At 45.1% G+C, this 20,000-nt stretch overlaps 3 protein-coding genes and 1 long non-coding RNA gene across 4 annotated transcripts in view; 2 read left to right on the top strand and 2 right to left on the bottom strand.

Moving 5' to 3' along the window:
* LOC123516868 (defective chorion-1 protein, FC177 isoform-like) overlaps positions 1-103 on the top strand; it is a gene marked incomplete at its 5' end in the record, with an annotated part of 1,141 nt that extends 1,038 nt beyond the window's left edge. The window contains one exon of the mRNA XM_045276580.1: positions 1-103. This exon is cut by the window's left edge and continues 231 nt beyond it. Coding sequence (XP_045132515.1) covers positions 1-78 — 78 coding nt within the window.
* Positions 104-3,900: 3,797 nt separating this feature from the next.
* Positions 3,901-10,276, bottom strand: LOC123517458 (leucine-rich repeat protein 1-like). The gene is made up of 8 exons (XM_045277533.1): positions 10,111-10,276; positions 8,033-8,288; positions 7,439-7,571; positions 6,905-7,068; positions 5,987-6,217; positions 5,292-5,404; positions 4,521-4,706; positions 3,901-4,243 (listed from the first exon to the last, which is right to left on the bottom strand). Exons 2-8 carry the CDS (start codon positions 8,216-8,218, stop codon positions 4,012-4,014), a joined length of 1,245 nt encoding a protein of 414 aa, XP_045133468.1. The 5' UTR covers positions 8,219-8,288; positions 10,111-10,276; the 3' UTR covers positions 3,901-4,011.
* Positions 10,277-10,893: 617 nt separating this feature from the next.
* Positions 10,894-19,075, bottom strand: LOC123517462 (isocitrate dehydrogenase [NAD] subunit gamma, mitochondrial-like). Its single transcript, XM_045277547.1, has 10 exons — positions 18,946-19,075; positions 18,530-18,565; positions 17,974-18,080; positions 17,591-17,703; positions 17,074-17,264; positions 16,652-16,785; positions 15,859-16,090; positions 15,270-15,456; positions 14,433-14,514; positions 10,894-11,352 (listed from the first exon to the last, which is right to left on the bottom strand). Exons 1-10 carry the CDS (start codon positions 19,039-19,041, stop codon positions 11,346-11,348), a joined length of 1,185 nt encoding a protein of 394 aa, XP_045133482.1. The 5' UTR covers positions 19,042-19,075; the 3' UTR covers positions 10,894-11,345.
* Positions 11,643-13,460, top strand: LOC123517482. The gene is made up of 3 exons (XR_006678475.1): positions 11,643-12,456; positions 12,718-12,954; positions 13,146-13,460. It is a non-coding gene; the product is annotated as an uncharacterized LOC123517482 (long non-coding RNA).
* Positions 19,076-20,000: the final 925 nt, after the last annotated feature.

The following is a 20,000-nucleotide window of genomic DNA, read 5'->3' as shown; positions in this document are numbered from 1 at the left end:
CACGAGGAACTTACGGATGTCTTCAACTTTGACCCTGAAAACTATGAATATGTAGATTATTATGAATATGAGTACTAGTGGGGGGCTGATGGGAGGGGGCTGATTGGGGGTCTTGGGGCCTGAGTTGGGGTGATGAGGGGGTAAATTAAGTGTTGAGATTAGGGTGAGTGGGGGCTGATTTTTTTTTTTTTTTGGGGGGGGGGTATCTATGAATTGGGGTTATTATGATAGTATTAGTTAAGGGGGCTGAGTTAGGGGGGTGTTGGGGACTGATTGGGGGGCTGAGTTAAGACTGTGTTCTTCCTTCCCATCTCTGCATCATCTATTCCTCCTCTTCTTCTTCCTCTCATTCTCTTCCACTTTTATGTATCCTTCCATCTTCTACTCCCCTTTTTCTTCTTTTTTTTCGTTTTCTTCTATCGTCTTCTCGTTTTCTATGCTATTTGCCTTTACGTGTCAAATTTGAGTAGTCTCCCAAAAAGCCTCCATTTTCTTTGTCTCTCTTCAGCATTGTAATAAAACTGCTTTATTTTCACACGGACAGCGCAATAAATAAATAAATAAATAAATAAATAGATGAATAAATGGATGAATAGATATATAAATGAATAAATATACAGCCTTGCTAATGTTTATGGTTATTAATACCTTGGAAATGAGTGTATGTATGTATGTGGGATAACAACGCACACACACACACGCGCACACACACACACACACACACACACACACACACACACACACACACACGCCCTACCCTAGGGCCGGGAGGTTGGTGTGGGCCTGGGTCTTACCAGGAGGCCCCCTCCCCTCTTCATAACGAAAGACGAGGCAACACACACACACACACACACACACACACACACACACACAGCCACCCACCCACCCACGCCCCACCCTCGGGCCGGGAGGTGGGTGTGGGCCTGGGACCAGCCAGGAGGCCCCCTCCCCTCTTCATAACGAAAGACGAGGCAACACACACACACACACACACACACACACACACACACACACACACACACACACACCCACCCACCCACGCCCCACCCTCGGGCCGGGAGGTGGATGTGGGCCTGGGACCAGCCAGGAGGCCCCCTCCCCTCTTTATAACGAAAGACGAGGCAAAACACACACACACACACACACACACACACACACACACACACACACACACACACACACACACACACAGCCACCCACCCACCCACGCCCCACCCTCGGGCCGGGAGATGGGTGTGGGTCTGGGACCACCAGGTGGGCCCCCTTGATGACGTCACATATATACGTAACGCAATTCATTTTGAAAATGAGGATTCCCAAAAAGGCAGCTGGACACGAATGTTATAAAAATTCTGACTTGTTATCAATCAAAACTAATTCCTAAAATATAAAAATATTTCCAGGAAAAGGATTAATAAAAATATTTCAAAAATCATAATAAATAAAGTATTTGAACTTCGACTTACTTAAAAACAATTCCAAAGCCCACCAATTTCATTCAACAGGATTGATAACGTCTTTCAAAAATTATGACTATCATTTCCATATATCAAAACCTGGCAACTCGCCGTATTAGAAAAATAAATATTTAAAAAACGACGTTATTTACAATATTAACAGGACAACAAATCACTCTTACAGTCCACATCTCTAACTTATCAGGAGCCTTGCACACTTTTTCCATCATAAACTGTTCTTTGAAAACACAAACACTTCGCTACAACCTCAAATAAAAAATCACTCACAGCGGGGAGGAAAATTTTGACGTATTTTCGCCCTCTCCTTTAAGTCTCAAACACCCTCTAAATCACCGCACTTCACTCAACTCAAGCATGGAACACACGCAAAACACAACGAACTATCATTACAAACCCTTAAAAGGCACTTGTGACTCGAAATAAATGAACTGAGACAAATATCTATAATAGTGGAAGTCAACGATCTGGGACGTTTGGGCGGGAGGCGGTGATGACGTCACAGCATGGCGGGTCGTGACGTCACCTCCCGGCCCGGCCCACTTCCCCTCACTGAGCCTCCATATTACACAAATCAGGTAATTGCGGATATATTTCAACAAGGGACATGAAAGATTAGGCCTATGGCTGCACTTTGTGACCTGCCTGGCCTGTAATGAGTGAGAGGCGAGGCAGACAATGGCTGAGAGAGAGGCAGCGGGTCCGGGGATTGGTTTGTTGACGTATGGAAGGCTTGCATTATTGGGGGGTTTTCAAATATCTGCAGGTGTTAGTTCACTGACATGTTGTCCTGGAGGTTACCAACGTTACGCTATGACATGGCAACACCGTGAAATGATGAGTTACACCAATATGTTACTTACGTTAGCCAAACACTGTTTGGTGACTGGTGTCCGTGTCACCAGCATCACCCTGCGACCAACCCACACACCGCTGTCCGCTTTGTCTCAACGGAGTATAAATAGTGAACCTCTGATTACTGAGAGGCTACACACACTCACTCTTCTCTTCGTCACTCTCACTATTATCACTATCTTCACCATTCTCGCTGTCTCTCTCCTTGTCCTGCCTGGGTCAGGCTGCCACCACAGGTTCACAGCTCAGGTAAAATAAATGCGACCTGCCACCGACTACGGCGACCGACCACTGCGCGGGACGTGTCCGGCAACAATATCAGGATTAATTTGCCACAATCAACACAAATACAACAATGTCTTTACAAATGTGTATATAATGATATAGGTAGTCACGTGTGTGTGTGTGTGTGTGTGTCGGCTCTTCACTTAATGAAGCAGTTTTCCTACTAAATTTCAAACAAGTGACATCTGGCATTCTTCCTTCACGGCACCTGTCATTGGCTACACCCACACCTCACCTGGCCGGCCTGCCTGACTGCCGCCCCTCCCTCTCTCCTCTCCCCTCCCCCCAATGCTTTCCATACACCCTTCATCCGCCTCCCCCCTTGTCTCTGCACACACACGTATATAGTAGCTTTTAAGAGGGAGGGCACGGGAAGGTTGGTGGTGGTGTGGTGTGAGGGGTGGGGGGGATGTGGGTAACACTGCTTCGCCTTGCTTTGTGTTGTGTTGTTCGTGGAGCAGAGGGAACACTGGAGACACAAGAGGCTGTCCACACAGAGAGAGACTAACACACACAAACAAAAAAAAAAAAAAAAAAAAAAAAAAAAAAAAAAATAATAATAATGAGAGAGAGAGAGAGAGAGAGAGAGAGAGAGAGAGAGAGAGAGAGAGAGAGAGAGAGAGTATATCAAACAACAAGTTATTCACCATTTTGTATTCATTGCAAAAATATAATACAGATTAAACACACACACACACACACACACACACACACACACACACACACACACACACACAATGGGCATCAGAAATATATCACAAAAACATCCTATACACAACATTAAAAAGAGGACACACTTGTAATAATAATAATAATAATAATAATAATAATAATAATAATGTTACAAGGAGACAGAGGAGTAACTAAAGTGAATACAGGAACACACTATAGGGGGAGTAAATGCCCTCAATATATTTGGTCTTTAAAAATGTAATAATAATAATAATAATAATAATAATAATAATAATAATAATAATAATAATACAGTATACCAATAAAAAAGAGGAGAAAGTACTTATGTTCCTCCTCCTCCTCCTCCTCCACCACCTCCTCCTCCACCTTCTACTACTACTCCTCCTCCTCCTCCTCCTATTCTAAAACCATCACCATCTCTTCCCTCCTCCTTCACCTACAACAACTATTCTCCCTCCTCCTCCTCCTCCTCCACTTCCTTCTCATATTTTTAACCCTCCTCCACCTCCTTCTCTTCCTCCTATTTCAATCCTCCTCCACCTCCTCCTCAAATTTCAACTGTCCTCTACCTCCTCCTCCTCTTATTTCAACACTCCTCCACCTCCTCCTCCTCCTCCTATTTCAAACCTCCTCCACCTTTTATTTCAACCCACCACCACCACCACCACCTACTACTACTACCACCACCCCTTCACCTACTCCATCACCTCTTCTTGGACATGTCCCAGCAGCGGAGGGAGCAGAGGGTGGCCATGGCCGGGACGGTGGAGCGGATGACCTGCTTCACCACTATTGATGTGGATAAACGCTCCAGATTAAGTGGAATGCAGGCCAAGATGTGGGACTCAAAGCATGGCCGGCCACAGATGCAGTGCAGGTAACTCTCTAAATACTCCACTAGGGTAGCAGGGATGTCTGAGGCTGTGGGTTTGAGCCTGCAGAGGGGAAAAGAGGGTCTGAGTCTCTAGTGAGGGGAGAAGAGGGACATTTAGGTTAGCTAGTTAAAAAATACATACAGGTTTGTGACTCATGTGTTGTGCGCTTCCCCCATTCACCCCTTTCAAACCCCCACACCCCTCCATACTCGTCTTGACACAGGCCCCTCCACACCCCACCAGTACCCCAATACTCACCCCTCTTGACACAGGCCCCTCCAGCACCCCAATACTCACCCTTTAAACACCACAACAATCCACACCCCACCATACTCACCCCCTTTTGACACAGGAGCGTGCGGCCACCTCCCTGAGTCGCGGCGCCCCCCCGGAGGTGAGCCGGTCCCGGACAATGCCAAGGGGGGTGGTGAAGGGGTTCTCACATACCTCCAGCATACTCAACCTCAATCGCCTTACTGAAGCTGGCAACTCCACCAGCTTGTTTCCACTCACTGACAGACACCTGGGGGGGAGAGGGGGTGAGGTGGAGGGGTGATGGAGGGCATATCGGATAAAAGGGTGGAGGTGGAGAGAAAGAATGGGGTGAGGTATGAGGGGTGTGAGTGGAGGGGAAGGATGGAGGAGGGGAAATGAGGCAGAAAAGGGGAGGTGGAGATAATGAGGAAGGGGGAGGTGAGGAGGAAAGAGGGGAGGTGGAGGGGGAAGAGTGAGGAAAGGGAGATGTGGATGGGAAAGAATGAGGAGGAAAAGGGAGGTGGAGGGGAAAGAATGAGGAGGAAAGGGAGAAGGTGGAGGGGGAAAATTAGGAGGAAAGGGGAGGTGGAGGGAAAGAATGAGAGAGAATGAATGAATGAAGTAAAGAAGGAAGAATGAGAGGAAGAAAGAGGAAAGAAAATTAGAAACCATATTATATTCTCTCTCTCTCTCTCTCTCTCTTTCTCTTTCTCTCCACCCCAAACAAACACACACACAAACACAAACATTCACTCACATTCTCTCTCTCTCTCTTTCTCTCCCTTCCTCTTTCCCTTCCTCTCTCTCTCTCACACCGTCCCTCCTGCCCCCAAGTGACCCGTTCATAGATTACCTGAGGTTGGTGAGTTTGCCGAGGGAGAGAGGCAGCTTAATGAGGTGGTTGGCATCAAGACGCAGGGTTGAAAGGTTCTCCAGGCTGCTAATGGTGTGTGGGATGTATTGCAGCTGTGGGGGGGGGTTAAGATAGAGATGTGAGGGGGTGGTGGGGTTGCTGTGGGTGATGGGGGTGATGGGGAAGGGTGATGGGTTAAGAAAATGAAAAATGTGGATAGTTACGATGTAGAAATATAAATAAATGAATAGATAGTGAAGATGAAAATAAATAGGTAAATAAAATAGATAGATAGATGAAATAAATAGATAAATAGATAATAATGGTGTGGATAATCTGCATACATATAAAACAGAGAATATATTAGGTTAATAATAGATAAACACACACACACGCACACACACACACACACACACACTTCATTCAGAAAGGGCTGTGATGGGTGTATGGGTGTATGGGTGATGGGGTATACGAGGTGTATGGGGGACTGTAAAAGGTATGGGAAGGCAGAATTTCAATGGGTGTCCTGTGGTGATGGGTGAATGGGGGAATGGATAAAGGGGGTGTCTCTATGGGTGTATGGGTGTACTAAAGTGGTGGTGATGGGGCGATGAGGAATGGGGGAATGGGTGAATGGGTGGTCAATAAAATAATGGGTCCAAAATCCAACACACACACACACACACACACACACACAGGTTTTGTGCCAGGTCTAGCGAGATGAGAGTTTTCCTGAGGCTTCCTGCGAACACCTGTGCTGGAATGAAGCTTAATTGGTTCTCCCGCAGGTCGAGATGTGCCAGGGCGGCCATCTTGCCCAGGTCGGGGGGGACGGCGGGCAGCTGGTTGGCGGCCATGTCCAGGGTGTGCAGGCGGGGAAGTTTCAAAATGCGGTTCTCAATTCGCTGAAGCTTCACTTTGTTGATCTGAAGCGGGAAAGGTTTGTAAGCTTAATTTTCTTTGTTTTTTTATTTTGTTGATTTGAAGTGAGAAAGATTTGTAAGTTTGATTTTTTTTTTTTTTTTTTTGATTTGAAATGAGAAATGTTTGTAAGCTTGATTTTTGTTTTTTTGATTTGAAGTCAGAAATGTTTGTAAGCTTGTTGATTTGAAGTGAAAAATGTTTGTAAGCTTGATTTTTTGTTTTTTTTGTTGATTTGAAGTGAAAAATGTTTGTAAGCTTGATTGTCTTTATTTTTATGTTGATTTGAAGTGAGAGAGGTCTGTAAGCTTAATTTTCTTTGAAGTTTTTGTTGATCTGAAGTGAGAAATGCTACACCAAACTTACATCATTCCGAGAAGTTTAAATTATTCCTGCAAAACAACAACAAACTCACTTTTTTCCGAGTTTAAATCATTTCCGCAAAACAACAAACTTACATGCCGAGAAACTCAATAACTTCCGCAGAACACAACAAACTTACTTTTTCCAAGAAGTTTAAATTATTTCCTGCAAAACAACAACAAACTCATTACAGAACTACAGATTTGAGTCCAACCTGTAGTAATAGTAGCAATAGTAATAATAGTAGTAGTAGTAGTAGTAGTAGTAGTAGTAGTAGTAGTAATAATAGTAATAGTAGTAATAGTAATAACACCCCCCCTTCCCCCTACCTTGAGTTCCTCCAGGGAGTAAGGGAAGGGGGCAGTGAGGGGGTAGTCGGACCGCTTGGTGACCACTAGTCGAGTCTTGGGCCGCTCCAGGTGACTAGCCTTGGCCGGACCCAGGCTGGATAGAGGCAGCTTGTCCACACTGCGACTTGTTAGACCGGCCTTCACTGTGGGGGTGGAGGGGGGTTATTGGGGGTAATGTGTATGTTGTGAGTTTTTCTTTTTTCTTTTTTTTTATTCTCTCTCTTTTTCTCTCTTTTAGTTATTATGTCTATCTATTTATATTTTTTCCTCTCTCTCTCTCTCTTTTATTATCTATATTTTCATTTTTAAACCTAATCTCTCTCTCTCTCTCTCTTTCTCTGTCCCCCAACACCACCACCACCACCACTCTCTCTCTCTCTCTCTGACCCTTCTTATCCCTCCCAATCCCTTCCTCTCCCCATCCTCATCACAATCCTTACCTCCCATCCCTTACTCCCCTCCCCATATGCATCTCAGTGGCCTCCCCTCTCCCCTCACTCTCCCCTCACTCACAGGTCTGCAGGAAACCCTTAGCCAGCACAGGGTCGGCCTTCACACACACATCCTCCTCTGGTTCTTTAAAGCGGATGGTGAATTTCCCCTCACTCAGGAACTTGGTGAAAACGGCCTCTATGTTCCCAGCCACCTGAGGAAGAAGAAGAAGAGGAGGAGGAGGAGGAGGAGGAGGAGGAGGAGGAGGAAGAGGGTTTATTATTAGTATTTATTTGTTTTTGTTTCCTTTTTCTTTTTTTTTTGTTTGTGGTGAAAAATTGTTTGGTTAGTCTCTCTCTCTCTCTCTCTCTCTCTCTCTTTTACCAATCTTCTCCCACTCACCCAATCTCCTCCTCTCTTCCACCTTCCTTCTCTCACTCTCCCTCTCCCAATCTTCTCCCACCCTCTCACTCCTCTCTCACACACTCTCTTCTTTTTACTCTCTCAATCTCTTCCTCTCACCCAATCTCCTCCCATTCTCTCACACCCACTCTCACTCTCCCATCCACTCTCACTCTACCTCTCTCCAAGTGTCTCTCAGTCACCCACTCACCCAATCCCACTCTCCCATTCTCTCACTCACTCTCCCAAACCCCCTCTCCCAGTGCCTCTCACCTTGTACCTGGTCCCATGTTTGTTCTGGGCGGTACACAGCAGGACAAACAGGGCCGAGGCATCCCCCGCCCCCCCAGCGCTGCGTCCGATCCCCAGCGAGGCCTGGCAGCTGCGTCGCCTGCTGTTCGCCATGCCCAGGGAAGGAAGGCGACGGTTGCTCACTAACACCTCACAGCTGATTCGCATTGTGGCTGTTTGTTTTGCTGTTTTTCTTGGTTTCTCTATCTCTTGCTTGTTTTTTTTTCTTTACTTCATCCTGTGTGGGAGAGAAAGATGGTTAATTATTTTAGTTTTTTGTTTTTTCTTTCTTACTCTGTGTGTGTGTGTGTGTGTGTGTTTGGTCACAAGAACGTCACAGCTAATTCTTGTGTTCTTCGTTTGTTTTCTCTCTTTTTTCCCTCGGACTTCCATTTTATCCTGTTTGGAAGGAAAAAGGTGATTAATTTTTGTTTTTTCATTTTTTTCCCTCCTACTCACTGTCTCTATCTTTCTCTCTACGGCACATCATTATCTTTCTTTCCCCTTTTCATTTTCCTACTTTTTCTTCCTCTAGAATACGTCCTTCCTCCCCACCACCACCCCCCCTCCCCAGGAATAGCAAGCTGGGAACTTTGAGGAAAAAAAAAAAAAAAAATTAATTGTTTGCCAAATATTTGTCAATGATCTGCCCCAGCAAGACTAGAGGGGTGGGCTGTACCCTCCCACACATCCCCCCTCTAGCCTAGCCTGGGGGGGGTGTGGGGGCAGCACCTCCGCTCACCACTAACACAGCCACTCACCACTAACACAGCCACTCACCACAAACACAGCCGCTCACCACTAACACAGCCACTCACCACTAACACAGCCACTCACCACAAACACAGCCACTCACCACAAACACAGTCACTCACCACTAACACAGCCGCTCACCACTAACACAGCCACTCACCACTAACACAGCCACTCACCACTAACACAGCCACTCACCACTAACACAACCAATCACCACTAACACAACCAATCACCACTAACACAGCCACTCACCACAAACACAGCCGCTCACCACAAACACAGCCACTCACCACAAACACAGCCACTCACCACTAACACAGCCACTCACCACTACCACAGCCACTCACCACAAACACAGCCGCTCACCACTAACACAGCCGCTCACCACAAACACAGCCACTCACCACTAACACAGCACTACCCACTAACACAGCACCACCCATCTCAACACAAACCTCTGCAATACTTGAACCACAGATAAATTTGCAGTTTGAACCAATATTGCTCTTATATTTCTTTTCCCTGTGTCTAACAAGCTTGGGGACCCCCTGGGGAAGTGAGGTATTAGGGGTTAGGGGGGGGGGAACCTAACCTAACTTAAATTCTGTCCTGAGGTTTTTAATTTGAGTGTGAAATGAGGTTTGAAATGCTGGTAGAAGTTTAAGCCAGGCCGTGAGAGTGTTTAAAGGTCAGATTAGGTCAGGTAAGGTCAGGTAAGGTCAGGTGTACTGGTTCAAACTGCAATAACACCAAAAAATCCCAAGTGAAGTTCACCACGACACTCACCACCACAACTCAATGACATTCACCAGGGCACTCACCACAACACTCACCAGGACACACACCAGGTCAGGTAAGGTCAAGGTAGGTAAGTACATGGCCACAGATTTGACGGAGAAAGAAGAAAAGAAGGAAGAAAAAAGGAAAAGTGAAGAATGAGAAAACACGAAACAAAAATTGAAAAATAAAAAATAAATAAAATTAACCACACACACACACACACTTAACCACATCACTACCTACCACACACACACACACACAAAACACCACAATTAACCACATAACTACCACACACACACAACACCACAATTAACCACATCACTACCACACACACACACACACACCACATCACTACCACACACACCACCACAAAACACCACTATTAACCACATCACTACCACACACACAAACACACCACCACAATTAACCACATGACTACCACACACACACACACACAATTAACCACATCACTACCACACACACACACACACACACAACACCAACACCACCACCACACACCTTACCTATATTTGAGCTCCCCCTGGGTGAGTGGGGTGTGTTCCCAGGGTGCGTGGGGGGCGTGGGGGTGTGGAGGGGTGTAGTCTGGGGGGGTGTCAACAGGGAAGTGACGGGGAGAAATGACAACACCAAAACAACACCACCACCACCTCCATTATTTGCCGCCAAAGGTGTCTTAATCTTGATCTTGACGCTCTCTCTCTCTCTCTCTCTCTAAAACACCCTTAAAATGTGACACGATACACCCCAAAAATACACATTAAATTCTCTTACACACTATATTCTCAGTTGCGACTTTGCGACTTTCCGGCACAGTGTATTTGAAGCCGCAAAGTCGCAAACGTTTCGAGAAGTTGGATTCAGTCAAGTCGCACTGCTTATTTTCCGCGACTTTTATTATTTGATGACATTATTACTATTCTCCTCCTCCTCTTCCTCTTTCTTCTCCTATTTTTCTTTTCTTCCTCCTCTTACTTCTATTCTCTTCCTCTTCTTTCTTCTCTTCCTCCTCTCCTGTACCTTCTTTTTTTTTTTCTCCTCCTTGCTCCTATTTTTCTTCTCTTCCTCCTCCTTCTCTTTCTCTTCCCTTCTTCATCTCGATTCTCTTTCATCCATCTTTATTCCCTCTTCCTCCCTGTCCCTTTCATTCTAATTCCTCTCATTCCCCTTTCTATCTCCCTGTCTGCTTATTCCCCTCTTTATCATTATTATTCATGCTACTACTACTATTACTACTATTGCTACTATTACTACTACTATAATATTTTCGTGTTAATAAAATGCCAAACCACCACCTTGTCAATATATTACAACAATGAACAAAAACACAGCATTATCGTACTATTTACAACACTATTTAACTATTTTCTTCCTCCTCCTTCTATGTACACAATGACTATAATAAAAAAGAAGAGTAAAATAATAATAGTAATAATAGTCACTTTACATTTATATTATCTTCCTCTATATATAAGTTTCCTATTTTTTTTATTTGATTCATTTTGCGTCTATAATAATGAAACAGGCAACTCTCGTACACTTCCGGTCTGAGGTACGATGATCTACACAAAACCGTACCGTACGATATTTTTTTTACTATTATTTCTATTTATTTTTATTTTATTTTTTTTTTGTCTATCACTCACCTTTGTATCTCTCTTAATATTAAATAAACCCTTCCTGTCTTGTCTTGTCTTGTCTTCATTATTTTGTTTTCTTGTTTTTTTTTTTGGCGGGTGTTTCAAATCCTGGGGAGAAGAGGGTGTGGTTAGTAGTAGTAGTAGTTGTAGTAGTAGTAGTAGTAGTAGTAGTAGTAGTAGTAGTGGTGGTGGTGGTGGTGGTGGTGGTGGTGGTGGTGGTGGTGGTGGTGATAGAAGAAGAAGAAGAAGTTGAGAAGTAGAGAAGAAGAAGGAGGAGGAGGAGGAGGAGGAGGAGGAGGAGGAGGAGGAGGAGGAGAAATTTGATATGATGAATGATTAAAAAAGATAACAATAATAATGATAATAAGGCAACTCTCTCTCTCTCTCTCTCTCTCTCAAAAAAAAAAAAATCACACAAGGCAACTCAACCCCACATCTTGCATCTCCCTTCCTCTCATCTCGACAAACCCAAAACTTTACTCCACTTCCCCATCCATTTCTCACTCAATTACCCACTCCACATCCACGCACCCACCACCACAGCATCCACTAATCACCCATCCACCCATGAGTATCAATTAAACAACAAGGGAAAGTTGAAATAGACGAGAAAATAGAAGTTAAGTATAAGCATTTTTCCAGCCTCCTTGATGTAAACAAAGAAGGAGGCGGGCGGTGGCGGTGGTGATGGTGGTGGTACTTCAAAGCTCCTTACCAAATGTTTCCTATATTTTGTCTATTTCTCCTTTATTTCCCGGTGTTGTGCGGGTGTTGATGGTGTTGCTTGTTGGTTAAGGGTGTAGGGAAGTGTTTGTGTTGTTTGTAAAGGTGGGTGTTTGCTAGAAGACGTAGAAAATGAAAAATAAAAAAAAAATTAAGTTTTGCACACACACACACGAGTTGAGAGCAAAAACGCGCACACACACACACGCACATACACACACACCACACCCACACACACTTCTCTTTCCTGCCCTCCTACCCTCCCCATCTTCTCCTTCCCTCCTACCCTCTCCTCTCCCCATCTCCTTCCCTCCACCTCCTCCTCCTCCTCTCTCCCTCAGTTCCTTCAGTAGAGTGGTGTGGGTAGGTCGCTATGCACACGGGCGGGCCAAGGAACATTAGGAATAGCAGACGGAAATCCTGGAATCTTGGAATGGAGGGCGTGTGACTCATGGCTTGGAATAACTTAAAATTTTGATGGTTATTTTGGTAAGTTTTTAAGTGTGTGTGTGTGTGTGTGTTTTTTCTTGGTCTCTCTCTCTCTCTCTCTCTCTCTCTCTCTCTCTCTCTCTCTCTTAGCCTTTTCTTTCTTTCTCATTTTTTTTCTCGTCTCGTCTCTCTCTCTCTCTCTCTCTCTCTCTCTCTACGGCGCATCTTTCAAATTGTAACAAATATTTTACCCTTTAATAAATAAATAAATAAATAAATAATAATAATAATAATAATAATAATAATAATTCCTTTCCTCAGACTGACAATGCGACCACCACCATCACCACCCACCACCACCACCACCCTCTCCTCACTTCCCCTCTCCCTCTCTCTCCTTCCTCCTCCTCTTCCTCCAGCTCTCCCTCGCAGCCTCCCCATCTGAAGAGGAATGGGGAGAGGGGAGAGAGAGAGAGGAGGAACAGCTGGAAGAGGAAGAGGAAGAGGAGGAAGATTGGGAGATAGAGGAGGAAAATGTGGTAAATTTTTCCTACCAAGGTGAGAGAGAGAGAGAGAGAGAGAGAGAGAGAATAAAACAATAACTTTACTTTTTCATCTTTTCTTTCCTTTTCTTTATTTTCTTTCTTTTTCCTCTATCAACCCCCCCCACTTATACACACCCCCCTCCTTCCCCCACAAACCCCCAAAACCCAAACCTCCAACTAACACCCCCTTCTATATATTTCCAGCAAAGGGGGGCCAGAAGAGGAGGCAGAGACAGCAGTGGAGGTGGTGGGGGTGATGGAGGAGGGGTGGTGGGGGGTGGGGGCGCCAGGTGACCCAGCGAGGGGAGCAGAGCCAGCCAGATGGGATGGGTGGCCCTCCTTCACCCCCAACCCTCCTGACCCTTCCACACCCCCACCTGCCCCTCCCCTCCCAGTGACTATGAGGTGCTACAAGATGACTGGAAGGAGTATGTGGTATGAGAGAGAGAGAGAGAGAGAGAGAGAGAGAGAGAGAGAGAGAGAGAGAGAGAGAGAGAGAGAGAATACAACCATTTTTTATACATTCTGCAAATAAAATACATTAAAAAGACTCAATTTTTTGTATTGTATATAAAAAAAAAAATAAATAGAAAAAAAATAATAATAGGTTTAATTTGGCCCTATGTAGAGGCAGAGTAGCAAAGAAGAGGGGCATCTTTATCAAGGCACCTATCTACCTCACAGCCAGGCAGGGAACCATCACCAGGGAGAAGATAGGAGGGAGAGAGAGAGAGAGAGAGAGAAAGAGATAAGAGAAGGCAGGGAAGCATTAGCAGGGAGAAGATAGGAGAGAGAGAGAGAAAGATAGGGAGAGAAAAGGAGAGAGAGAGATAAGAGGAGGGAGGGAAGCATTAGCAGGGAGAAGATAGGAGAGAGAGAGAAAGATAGGGAGAGAGAGATAGGAGGAAGATAGAGATAGGGAAAGATGAAGATAGGAGGAAGAAAAAGATAGAAGATAAAGATAGGAGATAAAGATAGGATGAAAATAAAGATAGGAAAAAGATAGGAGGAAGATAAATAAAGAAGACAGCATGCCTATCTACATTTAAGCTAGATAAGGAAGGGAAGTGTCTAAATGTTCTTTTCTAAGGGGGATGGGGAAAGAAAATGGGTAATGGGGTAATGGGTGGAAGAAGAGGGGAAGGGAGACAGAGAGGGGAAGGAAGAGGGGTAGTGAAAAAAAAAAAAAAAAAGGAAAAGAAAATAGATGTGAGAGAAAGAGACACTCACACACACACTTTCTCTCTCTCTCTCTCTCTCTCTCTCACACCCACAATACTACTTACATGCAAGAGGAGAGGGGAGTGCAGAGGGGAACCAGCAGGCAGAGGGGAAACAACAATAACAACAGCTACAACAACAACAGCAGCAGCAGCAGCAGCAGCAGAACCACCACCAGTAGCAGGAGGAGGAGGAGGAGGAGGAGGAGGAGGAGGTGGTAGTGGTGGTGGTGGTGGTGGTGGTGGTGGTACAGTGCTACATGTACCTTACCAGTTTCCAGTCTTGGTCTTGTCCTGTATGTCGTGAATGATGTTCTGCACCACATCCAGGCTCGTGGCTTGGCCCCCTATGTCTGTGGGGGGCAGAGGGGGGGGTCATTAATATATAGTGGACTACGGGGGGCATTATATCTGTGGGGGCAGAAGTGGGGTTATTAATATAGGGTACTGTAGGGGGATCATTAAAATAGGGGGTTATTGTTATGCACGGTGGGGGCAGATAGCGGGTATTATGTCTGTGCGGGGCAGAGGGGGGGGGGGTTATTAATATATGGTACACTAGGGGGCATCATTAAAATAAGGTAGACATGAAGGGTATTGTTATATACATGGGGACAAAAGGGGGGTGTCATTATGTCTGTGGGGGGGAAAGAGTGGGCATTATGTCTCCAAAACACACCAAAACAACCCCAAAAACCTCCAAAACACACTGAATCACCACAAACACACTCAAAACACACCCAAACACATTGAAACAAACTCAAAACACACCCAAACACACCCAAACACACCCTAAAATCCACCAAAACACACTAAAACATCCCCAAACATCCAAACATACATCCAAACACACACCAAAACACAAACATCCAAATCACACCAAACAAATCAAAACACCCACAAAACATCCAAACACACCCAAAACACATCTAAACACACCCAAAACACATCCAAACACACCCAAAACACACCCAAACACACCAAAACACACCCAAACACATCAAAACACACAAAACACACACAAAACACACCCAAAACCCCAAAACACCCAAAACACCCAAACACACACCAAAAACACCCCAAAACACCCACAAACCCCCAAACGCACCAGCTGTATGCACTCTATCAACATTAATGGTCTTGTTTATGGCGGCAGAGATGAGGTGAGCGTGTGAGGTGAGGCCGAGGTGGACCAGCATGTCACAGGCGGCACTCAGCATGGCAATGGGGTTGGCAACATTGAGGCCAGCTACTGAGGTGCCAGTGTTCCGGGTGCCTGGCTCAAACACTGCAAACTGTCGGGGGAAGAGACAGGGGGTGAGTGAGAGGTGGGTAGGGGTGAGGAAGGAGGAGGAGAGGAGGAGGAGGAGGTAAGAAGGGTAAAAGGGGTAGGTTTGATGTGAGAAGTGAAGGGAAGAGGAAGAGGAAGGGAGAGGGAGAGGGAGAGAGAGAGAGAGAGAGAGAGAGAGAGAGAGAGAGAGAGAGAGAGAGAGAGAGAGAGAGAGAGAGAGAGACCCAAAGAAAAACAAAAACATCCCAAAACACCCCAAAACTACCAAAAACACCCAAAACACCCTAAAAACACTCAAAACTACCCCAAAAACACCCAAAACTACCCTAAAACACCCAAACTACCCTAAAACACCCCAAATTACCCCAAAACACCCAATACACCCAAAACTACCCCAAACACTCACATGATCGCCATAATTTCTGCCAGAGAGGAGTCCCAGCCCCCCCACCAGCCCGCAGGCGACATTGGACACCACCGTACCATAGAGGTTAGGCATCACCATCACATCAAACTGGTGAGGCCGTGAGACAAGTTGCATACAGGTGTTGTCTACGATCATGTCACTAAATTCCACCTCCGGATACTCCTTGGCCACCCGCCGACACGTTTCCAGGAACAGTCCGTCAGAGAGCTTCCTGTGGGGTGAAGGGGGTTGTGGGGTGAGTGGTGTGGTGTTTGGGGTGCTTTGGGTGTGTTTTGGGGTGTTTTGTGTGTTTTGGGTGTGTTTTGTGTTTTTTTTGTGTTTTGTGTGTTTTGTGGTGTTTTGGGGTGTTTTGTGTGTTTTGTGTGTTTTTGTTTTGTGTGTTGGGTGTGTTTTGTGGTGTTTTGGTGTGTGTTGTGTTTTGTGGTGGTTTTTGGAGTGTTTGGGTGTGTTTTGTGGTGTTTTGGTGTGTTTTGTGTTGTTTTGGGATGTTTTGGTGTGTTTTGTGGTGTTTTGGGATTTTGGTGTGTTTGTGGTGTGTTTTGAGAGTGTTTGAGGTGTACTGGGGTGTTTTGAGGTGTTTTGAGGGTGTTTATTGATGTTTTGGTGTGTTTTTGGGATGTTTGTGGTATTTTGCAGGTGTTTTGAGGGTGTAAAGCACTGGAGAAAACAAAAATAAAAATAAAAAATAAAAAACAAATAAAAAATAAAAGAAGAGAAGAGAATGAAAAATTATGATACCAAAACACACACACACACACACACACACACGTACATGATATTAGCCTTGTGTATGGCGGTGACCTTGCTGCGTCCGTTCCTCCGTGCGTACTCAAAGGCATACCGGGCGATTCTTTCAGAGGCGTGGCGGGTGATCACCTTCATGCTCTCCACCACTCCACGCACATTCTGGAGGAGGAGGAGGAGGAGGAGGAGGAGGAGGAGGAGGAGGAGGAGTTAATAAAGACTAGATTCTAACTTGTATATTTAGAAGGAAAAGTCATTCCGTTAAAACCAAAATTCTCGTCATGTCCTTAAAATGGCAAAACAACCCCAAACAACCCCAAACAACCCTAAACAACACCCAAACTACTCCAAAACAACCCTAAATCACCCCAAATACCCTTAAAACACCCCAAAACACCCAAAACACACCACCCAAAAATACCTAAAAACACCCTGCAAACTACCCCATACCTCATGTTCCAGCATAGAGTACTCCCCCTCTGTGTTCTCCCTGATGAGCACAATGTCCAGGTCAGGGTAGCGGGATGGCAGGGCGGGGTGGGAGCGACAGTGAAGGACATTGGCAAAAAGGTCCAGTTGTGTCCGCAGGGTGGCGTTGCGGGAAGAAAACGAGACATCACCGTACTTGCTCTCTATGCTGCCTGTGGGGAGGGGTGAGGTGAGGGGGTCTGGGGTTAGTTTGGTTAATTTAAAACCCCCAAAACCACCCCAGTTATTAAATATCTCTTAAAAATAAACAGACAAGGAAATATTGTAGACAGAAGGTTGTGTTTGGTCTCTATACTGCCTGTGGGGGGGGGAGAGGGGTGAGGGGGTTAAAGAGGGGTGAAGTGAGGGGGTCTGGGGTTAGTTTGGTTAATTTAAAACCCCCAAAATCACCCCACTAACCCTCAAGTACCACTACCAAACCCTCGAGTGCCACCTACCTCGAGTGCCACCTACCCTACAGTGCCAATCAATGCCTTACCTTTGAGTGCCACACCATTTCTCTTGATACACACCAGGGCCTTCTCAAACTCATCCTCCGTGGAATTCTTGGTGATCTGAACCTCCTCAAAGTCCACCGGCACCCCCGCGTACCTGCAGAAGGAGGGGGGGTGGATCAGGAGGAAGGGGAGGTGGTACAGGTGGATGGGAATTGGTAGAAGTGGAGGAGGAGTGGTAGAGGTGGAGAAGGAGGTGGTAGAGGTGGAGGAGGAGGTGGTAGAAGAGGAGAGGGAGGTGGAAGAGGTGGAAGTGGAGTATTTGAAGTGGATAGAAGTGGTTTTGATGGGAAATTTTGTGTTATTGGAGGTAATCATTATATTCTCTCTCTCTCTCTCTCTCTCTCTCTCTCTCTCTCTCTCTCACCTGAATATATTCCGAACATATCCCATCATTTCTGGTCCAATCCCATCACCAGGAATCATGGTGACTGTGAACCGACCCCCGTACTGCGCCACAGGGAACGGCTTGGCCTGCAGGAGGAGGAGGAGGAGGAGGAGGAGGAGGAGGAGGAGGAGGAGGAGGAGGAGGAGGAAAAGAATAAGTAAGAAGAGAAACCACAAGGAAGGAGAAGGAGGAGGAGGAAAAGGAGAATAGGAGGAAGAGAATAAGTAGGAGAAGAGGAGAAATGGAAAAGAAGAAGATTGGAGGAGGAGGAGGAGGAGGAGGAGGAGGAGATAGAAGGAAGAGATATACAATAAAAGAGGAAAAAGAAAGAAAGAGAGGAGAAATAAAAGGAAAATGAGGAAATGAAGGAGAGCAGGAAGAGAAGAGAAAGAGGAAGAGGAAGAGGAAGAGGAGGAGGAGGAGGAGGAGGAGATAAGGTTCCAGTTATGATTTAGTTAACTTACTGGTCATAAAACAAATATATACAAATAAAAAAAAAAATAATAATAATAAATGTTAGAAGCATAACACTTACCGCTGTGAATCCTCTCTGGGGGCATACTGGGGTGACCTGGGGAGACAAGGGAGAGTTGCTGTTATTCTCTCTCTCTCTCTCTCTCTCTCAATAAATAAATAGTTAATATCCTTCCTTTTCTATCTTTCTTTTACATAATTCTCTCTCTCTCTCTCTCTCTCTCTCATTATTTTCTCACTATCTCACATCTTGGTTCTTCTCTCTCTCTCTCTCTGGCATTTTTTTCTCTCATTCTCTCTCTCTCTAAATACCAACTTTCACACCACAATCCCTAAAAAAAAAAAAAAAAAATTAAATAGAACCCCACCACCAGCACACCAGCAGACGACACACATTTAACCCCAGAAAACCCCCTTAAAAACCCCGTAAATGAACCCCAGGGGACCTCAGTACATCCCCTGGGGCTTCACTCTTACCCTGGCGGCGTCCCTGAGGAGCTGGGGGAGGCGGGGGAGCAGGGAGAGCGAAGATAGTTGGGGGAGAGAAGATAGTGACCGTCCCAGGGTAGCCATTGTTATTATTTACAGCCGGTCACCTCCAGAGCGGCTATTTACCCCAAGGAGGCTAAAATTTCCCTAAATGTCCCTAAATGGCCCGGTCTTGTGGGTACATTTAATAGGGAATAGGGTGTTGGGAGTGTATGGGGTGATCTGGGGTGATGTGGGGTGTTTTGTGGGCGATTTGGGGTGATTTTGGGGTGTTTGTGGTAATTTTCACAGGAGGTATTTACATCAAGATGGTAAAATGTTCCTAAATGTCCCGGTCTTGTGGGTACATTTGATGGGAAAAGGGTGTTGGGGGTGTAGGGGTGATTTGGGGTGACGTGGGGGAGATTTGGGGTGTGTTTGGAGGGTATTGGAGGTTTTTGGGTGTGTTTTGGTGTTTTTGGGGTGTTTGAGATGTTTTGGGGGTTTTTGAGTGTGTTATGGAGTATTTAAGAGGTTTTGAATGTGTTTAGGGGGTTTTAGGGTGTTTTGAGGTAATTTTAGGGTGTTTGTGATCAACCTTCAAAGGAGCTATTTGCCACAAGGATGCTAAAATGTCCCTAAATGTCTGGTAAATTTGAGGAAGGAACATTTGGCTTGGAAAGAAAGAAAAAAATAATGATAATAATAATAATAATAATAATAATAATAATAATAATAATAATATAATAATAATAATAATGATGATAATAAGGGCAACAATTAATAAGGAAAATAAAAGGAAATTGACCTACTGTGCAGCCAGCCCCCCAACAGACATCAGAGTTAGCAACCAGTCGATACTTCCCAGTCGCTAAGTGTTAACGTTTTCCGACTAGACATACTCAGCCGATTCTTGTAGCGACTTGTAAATTCAGTCGCTATTTAATGGAGATTTTATTTTTTATTTTATTTATTTATTTTCCTTTTATTTATTTATTATTATTATTTTCATATATTTATCTATTTTTGTGTGTGGATGACTAAAATAGGCTCTCTCTCTCTCT

The sequence above is a fragment of the Portunus trituberculatus genome, chromosome 6 (assembly GCF_017591435.1).
Source record: "Portunus trituberculatus isolate SZX2019 chromosome 6, ASM1759143v1, whole genome shotgun sequence".
NCBI lineage: Eukaryota > Metazoa > Arthropoda > Malacostraca > Decapoda > Portunidae > Portunus > Portunus trituberculatus.
The sequence above is the reverse complement of the archived record's forward strand: the minus strand, read 5'-3'. Positions and strand labels throughout refer to the sequence as shown.